At 41.6% G+C, this 18193-nt stretch overlaps 1 protein-coding gene and 1 long non-coding RNA gene across 4 annotated transcripts in view; one reads left to right on the top strand and one right to left on the bottom strand.

Annotated features, from left to right (window-relative positions):
- MRS2 (magnesium transporter MRS2) overlaps positions 1-10537 on the bottom strand; it is a 38593-nt gene extending 28056 nt beyond the window's left edge. The window contains exons 1-4 of one of the 3 annotated variants that reach the window (XM_082731491.1): positions 10230-10537; positions 8442-8515; positions 5728-5764; positions 4460-4572 (exon numbers count right to left, since the gene is read on the bottom strand). In XM_082731491.1, the coding sequence (XP_082587617.1) occupies positions 4460-4572; positions 5728-5764; positions 8442-8515; positions 10230-10419 (414 nt within the window). In that variant the 5' untranslated portion in view covers positions 10420-10537. Of the gene's footprint in view, positions 1-4459; positions 4573-5727; positions 5765-8441; positions 8516-9238 lie in introns of all 3 variants that reach the window. The other 2 variants (XM_082731492.1, XM_082731493.1) reach the window with 2 other exon arrangements.
- A 123-nt stretch (positions 10538-10660) lies between these two features.
- LOC309864861 lies at positions 10661-15479 on the top strand. Its single transcript, XR_014311797.1, has 3 exons — positions 10661-10750; positions 15033-15255; positions 15404-15479. It is a non-coding gene; the product is annotated as an uncharacterized lncRNA (long non-coding RNA).
- Positions 15480-18193: the final 2714 nt, after the last annotated feature.

Raw genomic sequence — 18193 nt, 5'->3', positions numbered from 1 at the left:
AAAGGAAAACTTCCAGATTCATTCTATGAGGCCACTATCATCCTGACACCAAAACCAGATAAAATTACTACATACACACACACACACACACACACACACACACACACACACACAAACAGAACCAAAGGCCAATATCTCTGATGAACACAGATGCAAAAATTCTCAACAAACTACTAGCAAATCAAATTCAATATACATTAAAAATACATTAAAATAATCATTCGCCACGATCAAGTGGGATTTATTCTTGGGATGTAAAATTGATTCAATATTCACAAATCATTCAATGTGATATATCACGTTCACAAGAGAAAGGATAAAAACCCTATGATCATTTCAATAGATGCAGAAAAAGCACTCGACAGCATACAATATCCACTCATGATAAAAACCCTCCACCTTTGTGGAGGAAACATACCTCAACATAAAAGGCCAAATATGAAAAACCCACAGCAAACATCATACTCAAAAAGCTATGCTTTTTCCCTAAGATCAGGAACAAGATAAGATCCAGCCCCACCACTTTTACTCAACACAGCACTAAAGTGCTAGCCACAGTAATCAGACAACAAAAAGGAAAATAAGCATCCAAATTGGTAAGGAAGAAGTAAAATTTTCACTATTTGTGATGACATGATACTATATATAAAAAACCCTTAAGGGGCGCCTGGGTGGCTCAGTGGATTAAGCCGCTGCCTTCGGCTCAGGTCATGATCTCAGGGTCCTGGGATCGAGTCCCGCATCGGGCTCTCTGCTCGGCAGGGAGCCTGCTTCCTCCTCTCTCTCTCTCTGCCTGCCTCTCTGCCTACTTGTGATCTCTCTCTGTCAAATAAATAAATAAAATCTTTAAAAAAATAAAAAATAAGTAAATAAATAAATAAATAAATAACCCTTAAAGACCACCAAAACCTGCTAGAGCTGATACATGAATTCAAAAGTTGCAGAATACAAAACCAATGTACAGAAATCTCTCTTATTTCTATATACCATTAATTAAGCAGCAGCAAGAGAAATTAAGAAAAACAATCCTGGGGCACCTGGGTGGCTCAGTGGGTTAAACCTCTGCCTTCGGCTCTGGTCATGATCTCAAGGTCCTGGGATCGAACCCTGCATTGGGAAGCTTCCTCCTCTCTCTCTCTCTGCCTGCCTCTCTGCCTACTTGTGATCTCTGTCAAATAAATAAATAAAATCTTAAAAAGAAAAGAAAAGAAAACAATCCTATTCACAACTGCACCAAAAACCATTAAGATACCTAGGAATAAACCTAACCAAAGAAGTAAAATACCTGTACTCTGAAAACTACAGAACCCTTATGAAAGAAACTGAAGAAGACACGAAGAAATGGAAAGGCATTCCACGCCCATGGTTTGGGAAGAACAAATACTGTTAAAATCTCTGTATTACCCAAAGCAACCTCAGATTTAATGCAATCCCTATCAAAATACCAATTGCACTTTTCCCAGGACTGGAACAAACAATCTTAAAATTTGTATGGAATCACAAAGACCCTGAATAGCCAAAACAATCTGGAAAAGAAAAACAAAGCTGGGGCATTACAATTCCAGACTTCAAGCTCTATTACAAAGCTGTAGTCATCAAGACAATATGGTACTGGCACAAAAAACAGACACACTGATTGATGGAAAGGAATAGAAAACCCAGAACTGGACCCACAACTATATGGTCAACTTATCTTCGACAAAGCAGGAAAAAAATATTCAATGGAAAAAAGACCGTCTCTTCAATAAATGGTTTGGGACAACTGATAGCCTCATCCAAAAAAATGAAATGGACCACTTTCTTACACCACACGCAGAAATAAATTAAAAATGAATTAAAGACCTAAATATGAGACCTGAAACCACAAAAATCCTAGAAGAGAACACAGGCAGTAATTTCTCTGACACTGGCTATAGTAACATCTTTCTAGACATGTCTCCCGAGGTAAGGAAACAAAAGCAAAAATAAACTATTGGGACTACATAAAAATAAAGCTTCTGCACAGCAAAGGAAATACTGAGCAAAACTAAAAGGTAACCTACAGAATGGAAGAACTTATTGCAAATGATATATCTGATGAAGAGATAGTATCGAAAACATATTAGGAACTGATATAACACCCCAAACCCAAATAATCCAATTAAAAATGGGTGGAAGACATGAACAGACATTTCTCCAAAGAACATATCCAGATGGCCAACAAAAGACACATGAAAAAATGCTCATTATCACGTATTATCAGGAAAATGCGAACCAAAAATATGAAGAGATACCACCTCACACCTCACAGAATGGCTAAAATCAACAAAAAAACAATAGGTGCTGCCAATCATATGGAGCAAAAGGAACCCTCGTGCACTGTTGGTAGGAATGCAAACTAGTGCAGCCACTGTGGAAAACAGTGTAGTGGTCCCTCAAAAAAGGTAAAAATAGGGTGACCTGGGTGGCTCAGTGGGTTAAAGCCTCTGCCTTCAGCTCAGGTCATGCACTCAGGGTCCTGGGATAGAGCCCCGCATCTGCTCTGTGCTCAGCAGGAAGCCTGCTTCCCCTCCTCTCTGCCTGCCTCTCTGCCTACTTGTGATCTCTGTCAAATGAACAAATAAAATCTTAAAAAAAAAAAAAAAAAAAAAAAAAAAAAGGTAAAAATAGAGCTACACTATGATCCAGCAATTGCACTGTTGGTTATTTACCAGAGAATACAAAATACAGATTCAAAGAGAGAGATGTACTCCCATATTTACAGCAGCAGTATTTACATAGCCAAGATATGGAAGTGGTCCAAATATCCACTGGTTGATGAATGGATAAAGAAGATGTAGTATATGTGTATCATGGAGTATTATTCAGACATAAAAAAAGAATGGAACCTTGCCATTTGCACAGACAGGAATGGAGCTAGAAGTACAATGCTACACGAAGTAAGTCAGGACAAATACCAGATGATTTCACTCATAAATGGAATTTAGGAAAGAAAGCAAAGGAGCAAAGGGGGAATAAGGGAGACAAACCAAGAAGTTGACTCTTGACTATAGAGAGCAAACTAATAGTTACCAGAGGGGAGGTAGGTGGGGGTGTGGGGGGGGGAATATCATGGATATTAAGAAGTACACTTGTTATGAGGAGCATTGGTGATTAAAATAAAACTTAGGGGCGCCTGGGTGGCTGAGTTAAGCATCTGCCTTCAGCTTAGGTCATGATCCTGTAGTCCCAGGACTGGGCCCTGCGTTGGGCTCCCTGCTCAGGGAGGGAATCTGCTTCTCTCTCTGCCCCTCATCCTGCTCATGCTCTCTCTCTCAAATGGATAAATAAAATTTAAAAATGTAATAAAAACGCTGTTGGTATTTTGATAGGGGCTACATTAAATCTGCAGACTGCTTTGGGCGGTGCAGACATTTAAACAATACTTATCCTCCCAATCCATAACACATAGTATCTTTCCATGTCTTTGAGTCATCTTGAATTTTTCATCAGTGTTTTATAGTTTCAGAGCACACGTCTTTCACATCCTTGGTTAAGTTTATTTCTAAGTATTTTATTATTTTTGGTACAGTTATAAATGGGAGTTTTCTGAATTTTCCTTTCTGCTGCTCCATTGTTAGTGTATAGAAATGCAACTGATTTCAGGGGTGCCTGGATGGCTCAGTTGCTTAAGCATCTGCCTTTGATTCAGGCCACATACTCAGGGTCCTGGAAACAAGCCCCATGTTGGGTCTCCGGTGAGCGGGGAGTCTGCTTCTTCCTCTGCCTCTCCTCCCATTCATGCTTGCAGTCTCTGTCTCTCTCAAATAAATAAAATCTTAAATCTTAAAAAAAAAAAAAAAGGGGGCGGGGGAGAAAGGAAGTCTGATGTTTACTGCAGGGCCCACACCATCAAGAACCATGTCTCAACTATTTCTGAACCCTAGACTTTAGCTCACTAAAATTACATAGGTTCAAATTTATTCTTAATCACTACATAAAGTCAAATTATATTTAGTCTACTCTCAGTAGGCAGGGGAAGATACAATTTATTTTAAGAAGCTTTCAGTTAAAATAAAAATTTAAGTTAAAATGATAAACTTCAGGGGATATTCCTGGTCTATTTGGAGAACCACGATGTTCTTGGTAGCTGAGCTTATACTATGATGACATGTAACTGTATACAACTGAACATGTCTATTATAAATCATGATTCTTTCTCTTATCATTTCAGAAACTAGAGCCCAAATTCAAGCAGTGAGAAAGGACAGAGACTGCACTCGTAACTTTTCCTACATAAAACAGAGCACAGTTATGCCTTTCACATATAGAATCCACGAAAGAGGAGTTACACTATAATGACATGTTATAATATAAAGTATCCTATGTTTCACACAGCCATTTCATTGAATTGCTTTTAACGTAGATCCTGCTCAAGATGGCTAAGAAGTAACCTTTTAAAGACTCCAGTGAGAAACGTAGATGACATAAAGTCCTTTACCTCCATTCTCATGATAATCCTATTGTTTCTGGTTGTGATGCTCATCACATGCTGAAACCTCAAATCTCTGGCTTGCAGACCCAATTCTTGATATAAGTCAGTTTTCTTCTTTTCTATAAAAGAAATATTTTTAACAAAACAAGTGGGCCAAACCAATTAATGGAAGACGTTAGTATCAGAGCACCCCTCCCACCATCATTTTCTACTACCAGAAACAAGCCAAAAGGAGTCTTAATAGCCATTGTTACCTCAAAAACATAAAAATTTGGTCAAACCCTAATAATTCTTTTTTCATCTTATTCATACTTCATAAAATTCCTTTGCATTTAGAGGTCTCTTGGGACCAGTAAAAAAAACCACAGCCACACACAATTATAACTTACAATACCAATTTCTAGCTCCAGAGACAGGTCATTTTTTAAAAATACAGATTATACAGAACTACATTTCCAATGTTTTCTATCTTCAGTATTTTAAATCTGTGAACAGAGAATTCAATTTTCTTGGTTCTTGGACTAATACAAAACAAGAAGACAGTTGGTTTTCTCACTAGATTCTCCCACCTGAAAACTAACCTTATTACCCAAGAGAAAGCATAATGGATGAAGAAACTCAAGAAGTGATTGAAGTAGCAGGTATAGTTGTAGTGTCCAATCACACCTGCGACAGAGCACTAAGTAGAACGGTCATTTGAAGGAGATCATGGGCCAAAAATACCCCAAATTTCCCACCAGGATCTCAGCAGCAGCAGGAACAGGATCATGGGGCTGGAAGCTCATGGGAAATCTGAATGAAGCCTGCATCTGAGGTCAGAGAGTAAAGTGATGCTTAGTTCCCTTTTACAAAGCCACTGTCCGTAAGCACCATCAGCAGCAGAGTGCCATCTAGTGCCCTGTCCCTCCAGTCTTGTCCCTCATTGCCATCGCAACGTCAGCAGTATTACATAAATCTGCCTCAAATGTGGAACAGGAGCTGTACATGAGGACTAGGGTGTGGAAAGGGAGACTAAAAAAGTTCCTTTAACTTTCTGTTAGAGAGAAAGTGCTCCTGTTAAAAACCAGAAACCAATTCTGGGAGAACACGCACAGTCCAGGTGTTGCCAGTTCCAATTAGGACTAGTGGACAAACGCAGAGGATAGATCTTTTTCAATACACCCCTACACACAGAGAATATGCTACTCAAAACACTGCAATTTCTTGATTTCCATGAGATTCACTCATTCACTGATTTTTAAAAAGTGGTTTATAAGATAATGAAAGACACTCACCAAAAGAAGTAACATTTCCTTCTTTGTCAAATTTTGTCTGAAGAGAGAAAATAAAAACAAAATATTATTTTCTCCCAAATGAGTATGCTCTTTATAGTATTACACCAGTTATGGTATTATGAGAGCTCCCAAACGCGGAAGTGCACAGGTAAGCCTTAACTGCTTCTTTAGGTTAAATTCGGTTATGAGTTAAGGGTTAAAAGAACGCCTTTTTCTTCTGCTAGGACAAATGTAACCTTTGATTAACTTTCTGTCTTGGTTCCCCCGGAAATCTGATAAAGGAGTATCAGCTGTGTTACTAGGCAACATTGCTCATGGTAAAAATGCCCAATGCCTGGTAGATTTCATGGGACAAGGAAGACTATGAAAGAATTACAGATAGGAAGCCATCCCTCTGCTTCTGCCTCGGTGGGGTGGCTTTTATAACTGGCCATGTTTCTTGCAGGAACCCTGCATGGGCCTTGTAGATGATTACAAGAGACAGCAGCACTAAAAGGCACAGGGATTCTAAGCTAAGGTGGAACTCACACCCACCTTTAAGAACATCAACTCCTTGTACCTGAACTGTCAAACAAGGTCCAGAGAAGCCACTGGATGGCTGCAAGGACTTCTCTGGAAGAGGAAACACCTGATGCTGTCCTTCACATTTCCTATCCATTAGCCTTCTGAACAGAGTGAGACCACATGTGGCTTATCCTGTGACTCTAAGTACTGGAGGCTATGAAGTCTCTCTGGTAAGTGTTGCAGAATCAACAAAGATTTACAGAAAAGGCCTCTTCTGGCTTTTTGAAGAGAGGACAGGAAGCAGAAAATATATTTATTTTCTGAAAATATATTTACTTGTCCACAAGTATTGAATACTTGTCAAGTTTGAATATGTGCTGGAATGTACTACTAAATTATTACTAAATTATTAATTATTAATTACTACTAAGTATGCATGTTCGGAAAGACTCTAAGGTATAGCTGAAGTTACACGTGCTGGGTCACTACCATGGGAATGTATGCGTGCTCTGTTAACAGCAACAGAAGAAAACCCCACAGTGCATATTGTAGCTTGTTTTTCTTGAGCAAAGATCAGTATGAGTACCATAAGCCATCAGTGTTAAAGGCAAATTATATCAAAAGAAACTTTATTTTGTGTAATAGGCTAACTTTCCTCAAATTTATTTCACAAATAATGTATCTGCTGCAGAAAATTTGAAATAAAAATACATCACATGAAGATAAATTTTAGAGAAAACGATACCAGTATTTTACTGAATGTCCTCCCAGACTTTTCCTACTCATATATATTCATGTCCTACTTTTCTGCACTCTCTGCTCCATTTTCAACTCAACATGACTATTTTTGCATCTCAGTATTTATCTTCACCATTTTTCTTTAATGAGATATTTTCTGATAAAAAAATCATACAAACTGTTTTTTTAAATGTCTATCTTGTAAAGTAACATCATGTAGAATGAGCTGATTAGCAAGCTCTCATTTCAAACAGTATTAACTAATTTTCTTTCTTTTTTAAAAATTTATATATTACTTGTTTCTGGGGTACAGGTCTGATTCATCAGTCTTACACAATTCACAGCAAATAGTATCAACTAATTTTCTTAGGTGTTCTTGGTATACAATGACTTCCCCTGCAAAGAATCTTCTTTCAATATTTAATATTTGAATCTATTCTTAACCAAACTGGCCAAATGTTCTAGAACACTGAATAACAGTGATGACTTTCACATGTAATTCTGGAGGTTATGTTTTTGTATAGTTTATAAAGAAAATAAACTTATGTAAATAAGCCTATATAATGATGATGATGATGGCTAATATATATATTGAACGCTTACATGGGTGAGGATTTTACATACAGTGTGAGTTAATTTACAGCTCACAACAATTTGATAAGGTAGGCACTATCACCCCTAGTTTACAGATGAGAAAACAAAGGCATAAAAATGTTACCATACCCTGTTCAGGTCCACCAAATTAATAGTAAGAGGCACAGCTGAGATCTGAATTTAGGGATGCTAGTTTAGAACAAGCACATTACTTTTTTTAATTCAACTTTTTTGTTTTTTGAAAAAAGTAAAGCCCAACAAAAAAGTTGCAAGAATATCTTACAACCAATTCCCCTGTGACTTTCATCTAGAATGCTAATTATTTTGCTAATATTTTTGTTAATATTGCTAATATTTTGCCCCAATGGCCCAATTTTTTTCTTTCGAGAATATGTGTTTGTGGTACACATTATTTCTTATTTTCTCCTGAAGCTTTTCAGAGACAGTTGCAGGGATCATGAACCTTCAAAGCATCCACTCTTAAAAATTACACTTCACTGCCTTCAAAATACTTCTGCATTTATTACATTGCATAGCACAGGGTCAAGCACCTATGGCTAATAGCCTTCAAGGACTTTACATAAATTCACAAGGAAATCTTGAGTGGGAAGTGCTGAGGTGTGATTTGAACCGGTTCTAGGATTAAAGAAAACCTCCAGTCAATCAATAGCAAAGTTTCAAGGATACTGTTAAGTGAATCTAGCGGACATCCCGGTCATTAGCTCGGCAAAACACAAAGAAGAAAGGACTTACAAGTACAATGATTCACTATAAAACAAAAAATAAGTATTATCTTGGTGGACCAGTCCAACTCAGTTAACTCAGTAAGTATGGGAAATACTTCGTGTTAAGTTATCAAATGTACCATACATACTCACCACAGTAAACACTGGGGCTACACTGGCCAAAGTGGCTTGAGAGACATCGGAAGTTCTAAACCGATGCATTTCACCTGAAGAATAAATTAGAGAATTCTCTGTAATCATACAATAGATATTAACATATGGCTACAATATAACTGTCCTATTATATGGTCTTCAGATTACTTTACTATTTTTTGGAAACCTTTTCCTAAAGGTAAAAGAAACACTCTTACTTGCTAATGTTAACATCTGTTAGGGATTATGTTAAGATTTGGCAGGGAATGTTTTTTATGTTAGATTTGGCAGAGGATGGCTTAGACGAGGTACAACAACAACTTATGGATTCCAAACACTTTTATTCTAAGTATTACTGGTATCTCAAAGTCAAATGAACAAATGCATAATAGTGTTCTGAGATGAAAATGTTCATCTTTTTTGCATAATTTAAAAAGGCTCTTCATGAAAATTATACTGGTACATGTATTTTAGAAAACATAGGTCTTAAAATACCACCAGTTTTAGCATTCCAATATTAGGATTATTTGACCTATAAATTATGAAACCTAGATTTTACTTCCATATTAGCTTTTCCACATGACATAGTGACTACTTATGAAATAGGCCATTGAACTGGAGTGCAGACCCCCATGAACTGGAATGAAGAAAAATCCTTCTTTGAAAATCAAAATTTAAATTGTGATTAGAGACTGAGTTGGAGTGAGTTCTAAGTGTAATCATATAAATTTAATTACTGACAAAACATTCAAAATACTAAACATGAAAGCAATGGACAGAAAGTGTAAAAATATTACCAATTATTTTCTGCTTCCAAAGTAATCTTGCTGACTCCATGGAATGTGCAGCTATATTCTCATTTCCGATCTTATTCCTTCCCGTTACATATAGTGTCCCATCTGAGGTTTGTTGTTTCTCAAGTTAGACAGTCTTTCCCCCAAGTTAGATAAAAATGTTTCCACTGAGATTCATTTGCTCATCAGCCACAAGTTAGATACAATGTTTCGGGATTCTGAATCTCAGTGCTTGTCTTAAAACAGCAGATGGGCTGAAACTGGGCTCCCAAGAGTTATTAAAGGAGGGAATTTGGGGAGTACCCCAGTTCAGACTCTCTGGTGAGCGTGGGGAAGGTGGTGCTGTGACTTAAGACTTTTGAGCATAAAACTGAGAACAGCGCAATCCTTTTGAGAGCCATACATTTTTAATGTCGCCGGTTTCTGGGCAACATGAGCACCTACATTCCGACATTTGTGCAAATGTTGACATATCATCATGCTTTATCATTTGGCGAAGAAATAACTAACGCCGGTTCCTCCTCCTCCCCACTACGCGGACCCCTGCCTGGAAACAGATTTCTCTCAGGAGCAACTGTTACTATGAAATCCTTCAAGTGCTCAGCCTCATCTACAGGTGCTTCCCCATTCCTTAACTGAAATGGAAAATCAACGCGCAAAGGAGGAAAGACTGGGAAGAAAAACACTTAGATAAGGGTTAACCTGTCTTTAAAAAAAAAAAAAAAACAAAAACAAAAAAACAGACTTCGCATAAGAGCACTCCAGCGGGGAGATCTGCAGCGAGGACGGGAGGGCCCCACGGGGTCACTACGCACCGGCGGGTCCGCACTGGGGAGCCACCAGCACTCCCGCACGGGCGCCACAAGGGCAGACCCGGGCCCGAGGCCTGCGCGGGGTAGCCACGGTCACGCCGGGTGGGGTCGGGCGGTCGGGTCAGGGCTCTGGGGACACCGCAAGACCTGCGTACCAGGATGCGGGGCGGGGAGCGCAGTACCTGCCACGCGGGGCCGAAGGGGTGCGCACAGGGGCGCGGCCCGGCTCTGCCTGAGAAGTAGGGTCGCGCGGCCGCAGACGACAACGGGGCGCGCCCCAGGGGTCAGGCTCCGGGCCAGAGTCCACAGCGTGCGCCGGGGCAGCCCCACGACGCTGGGCAGCAGCCGGCTCAGGCTCCGCAGGAATTCCATGGCGCTGGAGCGAGCAGAAGGTTACCCTAACGCCCCAGGCCTTCATGCCGGTCAGCGGCTGGTTCGCCGGCACCGACGCGACCGGCGCGGGCGCTTAAACGTGCGACCGCCGCGTACTGAGCATGCGCGGGCCGCGTCGCGCCTGCGCCTCCCCTATCGCGCATGCTCGGAAGGTGCTTTGCGGGCGAGCTCCTTGCGTCCCGTGGCCAATCAGAGTTCGCGTCTCGTACCTGGAAAGGGCGGGGGACGGGCTTGGACTGGCGGGCGGGGCGCGCTCACCTGTGCGGCGGGGCATGTGGGACCTAGGTCTGACCCTTGCGCCCTTGGAGAGGTCAGCCGCGCGCGGGAAGGTTATCCCTAGTAACTAGTAATTTGAAGAAATCCCCGGGCTGGGATCATGCTGTGCAGGTTCCGGAGGATTTTCATTACAGACGATAAGATGCGCAAATGCCCATTCCTGACTCAGTTTGTATTTAAATTTAGTGTAGTAGAAACAATTAACTGCACTACGGAATGAGGGACTAAACTTGTGCGGCTGAGTATTGAGGAACAAAACCCCACAAGATTTACACTCTGTATTTAATCAACTGGAAGACAGCGTGAATTTCAAGGAGTCGTTTAACACTATGTACCACCAAGAAAGAAAAAATGCTTATAAATTATGCTTTCTAATTACATCATTTCCAGACTCATCCCAATTTTGGTCTTTAAGTGTGAAAAAAAAAAGTAGGTTTTAGAAGTGATTAAATACAGTATACATTTTTAAAAAGATTTTATTTATTTATTTGACAGATCACAAATAGGCAGAGAAGCAGGCTCCCCGCTGAGCACAGAGCCCAATGTGGGGCCCGATTCCAGGACCCTGAGATCCTGACCTTGAGCAGAAGGCAGAAGCTTAACCCACTGAGCCACCCAGGTGCCCCTATATGCATATTTTTAAGTGAGTTAATAGACTTGTCCCTTCCACAGTAGTGACAGACATGAGTTTCACAGATTTCCATTCAATCACTATGTATAAACACAGCTAAGGAAACAAAACAGAGCTTTCTCCTTTTTCTTTTCTTTTTTTCCCTGTAGGGTATTGAGAATGAAGCTAAATTAGGAAGCCAGTAGACAGAAGACTTCACAGAAGACAGGATGTTTGATTTTAGCATTGAGAGAAAAGGAGAACATAAAGCATTAAAATCTAAAAAGAACCTACCTGGTAGATTTTTCATTTTATTAACAGCTTCAGTGATGAAGTGTATCTTCCAAAAACATGCCTTCAGAGACCACTCTATGACATAATGTGATAATTCTTTAAAAAAAAAAAAAAATAACCCTAGCTCAGTGAGACAGCTCTGTTTAAGATATCCTTGCAAAGTCTTAGAAAAGCTCTGGGACCGAGCTAGACTCATCGTGTTGCAATTCATATCAAGGATCTGGAATTTAATCTGGGAAGGGTGGGAGCCATGGGGTGACTTCAATGAGCAGAGAAGAAATTATCTGATCTATGTTTAAGTGGATCGTTCTGGCTATGTGAGGAAGAGATTACAAAGAGTTAAGTGTAAAGATAGTGATGATGGTGTGTGCCAAGGCAGGTGATGGGGAAGGGGAGACAGGCTGAGTTTGCTGCTACATAGTGAAGACTGAATTGACAAGATGTCCAAGAGGGATTAAGTAAAGAGGCGACGAAGTTGATTGCAAAATATTTTGCCTAAACAACTGGGCAGTCATGATGCCATCTATTAGAATGGAAGAAATTTAGTTGGAGATCAGTTTATGGGATGGCATTTGCTTCTGGACATGTTAAATTTGAAGGCTCTGTTAAACAGATGTCTAAGCAGAGATATCAAGTAAACAGTCTGGAGTTTTGGGGAGATGTTGGTGGTAGACATATATATTGGGGGCCATATAGAGGTATTTAAAGTCATAAGAGTAAGATCTCTTAGGAACTGAGACAGTAAACAGAAAAGTTCTTATGATTGAGCTTTAGATCCTCTAGCATTTAATGGTTAAGGACAAGAGATGGATCCAACAGAAGAATATGAAAAGGGGTGGCCAGGAAAGGAGTAAAATCAAAGGGTGGAATCCTTGAAGCAGAAGAGTTTCAGGAATGAGGAAGTGCTTAATTATGTCAAATGCTACTGACAAGGAAGCTGAGAAATGAGCATTGCCTCTGTTGGAAGTGACACTTTGGAGTTTCCTGGTGATCTTGGTAGGAACAGTAGAGGAGTAGGGAATGGGATCTGGATTGTCATCTTCCTTTTCAACCCAAGCCATGACAGAATCCCAGAAGTCTTCTGCACCTGTATAACAATTTAGCCTTCAGCTTCTTGAATCCCTTTCCTTAGCTCTGGAGCGCCAAAGCATGTCAGTTGCTTCAAACCAGGCTCACTCTCTGGACTGTGTTCTCATCCAGAACTGTTTTGTGTCAGAAATACCAATAATACACTCTCTGACCCTAACCTGGTGGCTTTATACCCACTACAATTCTAGTCTCCTATCAGACCCCTGCAAGCTCTTCTCCCTTCTCTATCTAGCCCAGATTATGCAACTCATCATCTGAAACCACTATGACTAGTACTTGGAACACATGGCATTCATGGGGTGTAATCATAGAAGACACTTTATTTTTGTCCCTGCAAACCTGCTGAGTGGTGCTAGTCCTTCTCCGGCCTCTTAAAAACTTGGGTGGGTTCCATGACTCTCCTGGTCTCTCAGTCCTATGCTCTCTCCAGCATCAATTCAGTAATTGAAAAGGTCCACTCCATATACTAGTTTCAATTCAATAATTTGCAATATCAGACCCTATACACTAATTACTGCGGCAATCTTCATTCAAGAAAAGACTTGATTCCTCTCTTCTTGTTGAGCCTGGAGGCAACGAAGAATTTTTGGTGTGGCTGGAGATCCTAGTCACCTCCCCCAATCACTTCCCACCCCCTTTCTTATTCTGTGGATGCCATTTCTGACTTGCTGGGGGCAGTGAGGCCAAGTAAGAATGAATGGAACATTTTTACCAAAAGATGGCATCATGATCTCTACAGGCAGGGCAGGTTTTAAAGCTGACCTCTTTGTGGGCTGGTCCAGAGTTCTCTGGAAGCCCTCCCCCTCCCCTAGGCCTATCTGGTTGCCATTCTTTTGATATGAACAGTGACCCTCCTGATCATTTACAGAGTCTACCTTTTTTTTTTTTTTTAATTTTATTTATTTGTCGGATAGAGAGGGGGGAGGGAGCGAGCACAGGCAGACAGAATGGCAGGCAGAGGCAGAGGGAGAAGCAGGCTCCCCGCTGAGCAAGGAGCCCGATGCGGGACTCGATCCCAGGACGCTGGGATCATGACCTGAGCCCAAGGCAGCTGCTTAACCAACTGAGCCACCCAGGCGTCCCCAGAGTCTACCTCTTCTTGCCTCAAAGGACCAGGTTTCTCTCTTCCCCGCATGCTGCTCTTTTGGACAGAATACTTTAAAAAAACAACCCAGACTGATTTTCCCATGGTCTATACCCTAGGATTCGTGTACCATTAGAGGGAACACAGTTACTTCCCTGGCATAGAGCTGCTATCTATCCCCTGCTTAGGTATGAGTCTCCGTGACCTTTCTAAGCCCTTGGAGGAATCTTAAGAAGTTCCACTCACTAGACTTGAAGTGAGTGGAATCTTTCTCTGGAAGATTTTCTAGATTTTCCACATAGTGTCTGGCCTTGAGTCGACAGTCTTCTAACCCTTCTAACCCTTTTATGTCTTCCACTCAGATGCTAGGTCCAAGAGTTGTGTAATGGCTCCTGAGAATATTCTTTTTGAAATTTACATCTGGTGATTCATCTGGTAACGGACTATGGTGCTTCACCCCCCCCCACCCCCTTGACACCTCAGTATAAACACTTACATTCCTCAGAAACCTTGAATCTTTGCACTTGGATTCGTTGATGAACTTGTTTATTTCACAAGTACTTGTGGAGCCTATTTGCAGGTTCTAGGGATAGAGGAGTGAAGGAAACAAAGTCAATCTGTAGTGAGTTGGAAACGGGCCTCTCAGAACCTCAGAATGTGACCCGATTTGAAAGCAGAGACTTTGCAGGTTTAACTAGCTAAGAGCCTCAAGACGAAATCATCCTGGATGTAGGGTGTGTCCTAAATTCAAGGACTGCTGTCTTTACCAGAGAAAGGAGAGGAAGACTTGAACACTCAGAACCATGTGAAGGTGGGGGCAGAGACTGGCGTGATGCAGCCACAAACCAAGGACACCAGAAGCCACCAGAAGCCAAAAGAAGCAAGGATGGATTCTCCCCTAGAGCCTTTAGGGGGACTGTGGTCTTGCTGAGATCGTTAATTTTGGTCTTCTAGCACAGAGCTGTGAGAGGATAATGTTCTGTTGTTTTAAGCCTGGGTTGTGGTACTTTGTTTCAGCAGCCCTAGGAAATTCATATACTGCTTTCCCGTAGCTTAATCCTTAGTTGATTGGGGCCCATAAAATTCAAGTCTCCTGTTCTGACCTTAATACCACCTGATAATTATTTTGCTACCTTCTCTTAGCAACCCCTCCCCACTTTCCCCTAATACTTCTAAATCTTTACGGATATGTTCAAACCTCTTCTTTTTTTTAAAAGATTTTATTTTTTTATTTGACAGAGAGAGACACAGCGAGAGAGGGAACACAAGCGGGGGAGTGGGAGAGGGAGAAGCAGGCTTCCCGCTGAGCAGGGCTCCATGCGGGTTCGATCCCAGGACCCTGGGATCATGACCCGAGCTGAAGGCAGACGCTTAATGACTGAGCCACACAGGCATCCCATGCCCAAACGTCTTATTCCCGCCCAGCTCCACCACCAGATGGAGTACTCTGCCATCATTTAAGGTACGAAATTATTTTGCTGAGGGGAAATACAGTGATACAGATCAGAAGTAAATTAGACATTATGGTTTTATGTTTCCCTCTGGTTTAATTTGCTGTTAAGTTCAGACTTCTGTGACTCTTTACTATCTGTTTTTTTTTTTCCTTTTAGAAGATCTATTCCTCTAAAGAAGACATCTTCTTCATACACTGTAGACATTAAAATATCCAAATCTAATGTTACCACACTCCAGAGCTGAGTTAAATTTTATTTTTCTTTGTTTTACAACTTCAGCATGTGTCCTGATCTCTCTGTGCCCATGACCTGAAACCACCAGGCCAGCCTTTAAACCACATCGTCTTCACACATACAGCACCTGCTGTGGTAAGTCGGCTTCTCTGGGGTCTAGCTCTGTTGTGATCCCCCTGGCGGTTTCAGGCAAGAACAACCCCACGTTTGAAAACTTTCTGGGACTTTGGCCACAGGAGGGAGCACTATTCCTATGCGTGCTTAATTATTTATTAACGATTTTAACACCTGCTTTCAGAGTGAAGTGATGCAGGGAATTCCTAACCTAAGAATCAGAAGTGCAGTTAGTAGATTAGTCAGGATCTTCCAGAGAAACAGAACCAACAGCAGAAAAGGAAATTTATTATGAGGAATTGGCCCCCTCGATGATAATGGCTGAGAAGTCCCACGATCTGCCGCGCCGGCCTCTGCACACTGCAGACCCGGCAAAGCCGGTGATGTGAATCCGTCTTGAGTCTCAGGCCTGAAAACCAGGGGAACCCATGCCTTACGTGCCAGTCTGAGAGCAGGAGATGAGAGCAGACATCCCAGGGTAAGCAGTGAGGCAGAAAGAAGGAAGTGGCGAATTCCTCTGCTTTTCTTTTTTTCTAATCAGGTCCCCTAAATATGAAATGATGCTCACCCAGGCTAGGAACAAGAGTTTCCTGACTGTATTGATTCAAACGCTAATTTCATCCAGAAACACCCTAACAGACACCCAGAAATACTGTTCTATCTGTGTCTTCTCAAGCCAGCCCATGAAATTAACCATCACAACTGAATTACCCATCAGGACTCTTCCCCCCCCCCCCAATATTTTATTTATTTGTCAGAGAGAATGAGCACAGGCAGAGACAAAGGGAGAAGCAAGCTCCTTGCTGAGCAAGGAGCCGCAATGTGGGACTCGATCCTAGGACGCTGGGATCATGACCTGAGCCAAAGGCAGCTGCTTAACCAACTGAGCCACCCAGGCATCCCACCCATCAGGGCTCTTAACTCTGTCTCCATTCTTATAAATTGACATTCATGCCCACTGGGCATTGCATTTCTCTTAGTGATAATTTTCAAAATCAGCGTGGTCAGGTAGCATTGTACAGGAAAGATTGCTGCACCACCCAGCTGTTTTAAAGAAGTTCTTTGAATAAAAGTGTTAAAACTAAACTTTGAAGAAAGCACATGGTTTGTGCAGACATCTGGAGTCTCCATGTTTATATCCGATCCGCAGGTGTATGGATTGATAAGGTGCTAAATCTGAGTCGGTGGTTTTTTTTTTTTTTTCTTTTTATGAAGAGTTAGCTTCTGTCAAAAGTTTACGTTTTGGCTTGTGAAGATAGTGGGCCTCGTAAGTGTACACTCCTATGCTTTAAAAAATAAACGTACATGCCCTTCATATTGTAATACACTTGAATTGGCCCCGGATACAGCCAAGAACACAAGACAGCAAATCTGATGAAAAATTACTTTCGGGGCACCTGGGTGGCTCAGTGGGTTAAAGCCTCTGCCTTCGGCTCAGGTCATTATCTCAGGGTCCTGGGATCGAGCCCCACATCGGGCTCTCTTCTCTCGCTCCGCCTGCCTCTCTGCCTACTTGTGATCTGTCTCTCTGTCAAATAAATAAATAAAATCTTTTAAAAAATTACTTTCAAGAATTTCAGATTGGGAGAGACAGAGTTCAATAGAGTAATGACATGTCTGACGTGTGTTCTATTATTAAATGTTACCATTCTAGTCTTCTAAAAACCCAACTCACCATAGGATATGCCATTCTTCTTCTGTCTCCTCTCCAAGCATGATGGCAAGCCATGTTTGGCTAGGAATCATCTAGGATAATGTGAGAAGAATGGAATTTCATAGACATGTTCTAGGCCTTCCGCAGTTTGCCAAATATAGGAAGGGAAGTTTTTTTTTTTTTTTTTTTTTGAAGATTTTATTTATTTATTTGACGGAGAGGGATCACAAGTAGGCAGGGGGAGGGTGGGGAAGCAGGCTCCCTGCCGAGCAGAGAGCCAGACGCGGGCCTCGATCCCAGGACCCTTAGATCATGACCTGAGCTGAAGGCAGAGGCTTAACCCACTGAGCCACCCAGGTGCCCCAGAAAGGAAGTTTTAAAACTGATGGAGATGCATGTGTACATTTCTAATACAGCCCTAAATGCCCAAGGAAAAAATCTCGTATGATCCAAATTGCAATCCAGGAGGGCGTCGTGTAAGTTTACAAGAGAGTACAGGGAGTGGGCTCCAGATTGAGCCAATGGGTGGTTAGCTAGATGCCACTTCTGCTCCAACCCTTCCTATTGGGAATGTGTCTAACTCTGTTATTCTTTTCTGCGGCAGTCAGTGAAACTTTGGGGAGCTGGCTCATGATTCTAAAGGTGAATTTCCTACTGATTGAACTCTTGATTTCCATAATGTCGTAAAATCACAACTGGCTGACGATGGCAGGAACCTGTGGAAGCAGCCACCAGTTTTGCTTCCTACTTTCCCAGGGACGCTCTGATTTTAGGGGTGGAGACATGATGGCAGCAGCAAGGACAGAGGCTTGTCAGGGTAGAGCAGGTGGTGGGGCTTCCAGCTCACGTGGAAGGCGCTGGGAGGGACTGGATCGTAACCGAATTACACATCAGGACTGATGCCCCTGGACCGGAATCACACTCTTTCCAAGTAAAACATTTGT

The sequence above is a fragment of the Mustela nivalis genome (genome assembly GCF_964662115.1).
Source record: "Mustela nivalis genome assembly, chromosome: 5".
Taxonomy (NCBI): domain Eukaryota; kingdom Metazoa; phylum Chordata; class Mammalia; order Carnivora; family Mustelidae; genus Mustela; species Mustela nivalis.
The sequence above is the reverse complement of the archived record's forward strand: the minus strand, read 5'-3'. Positions and strand labels throughout refer to the sequence as shown.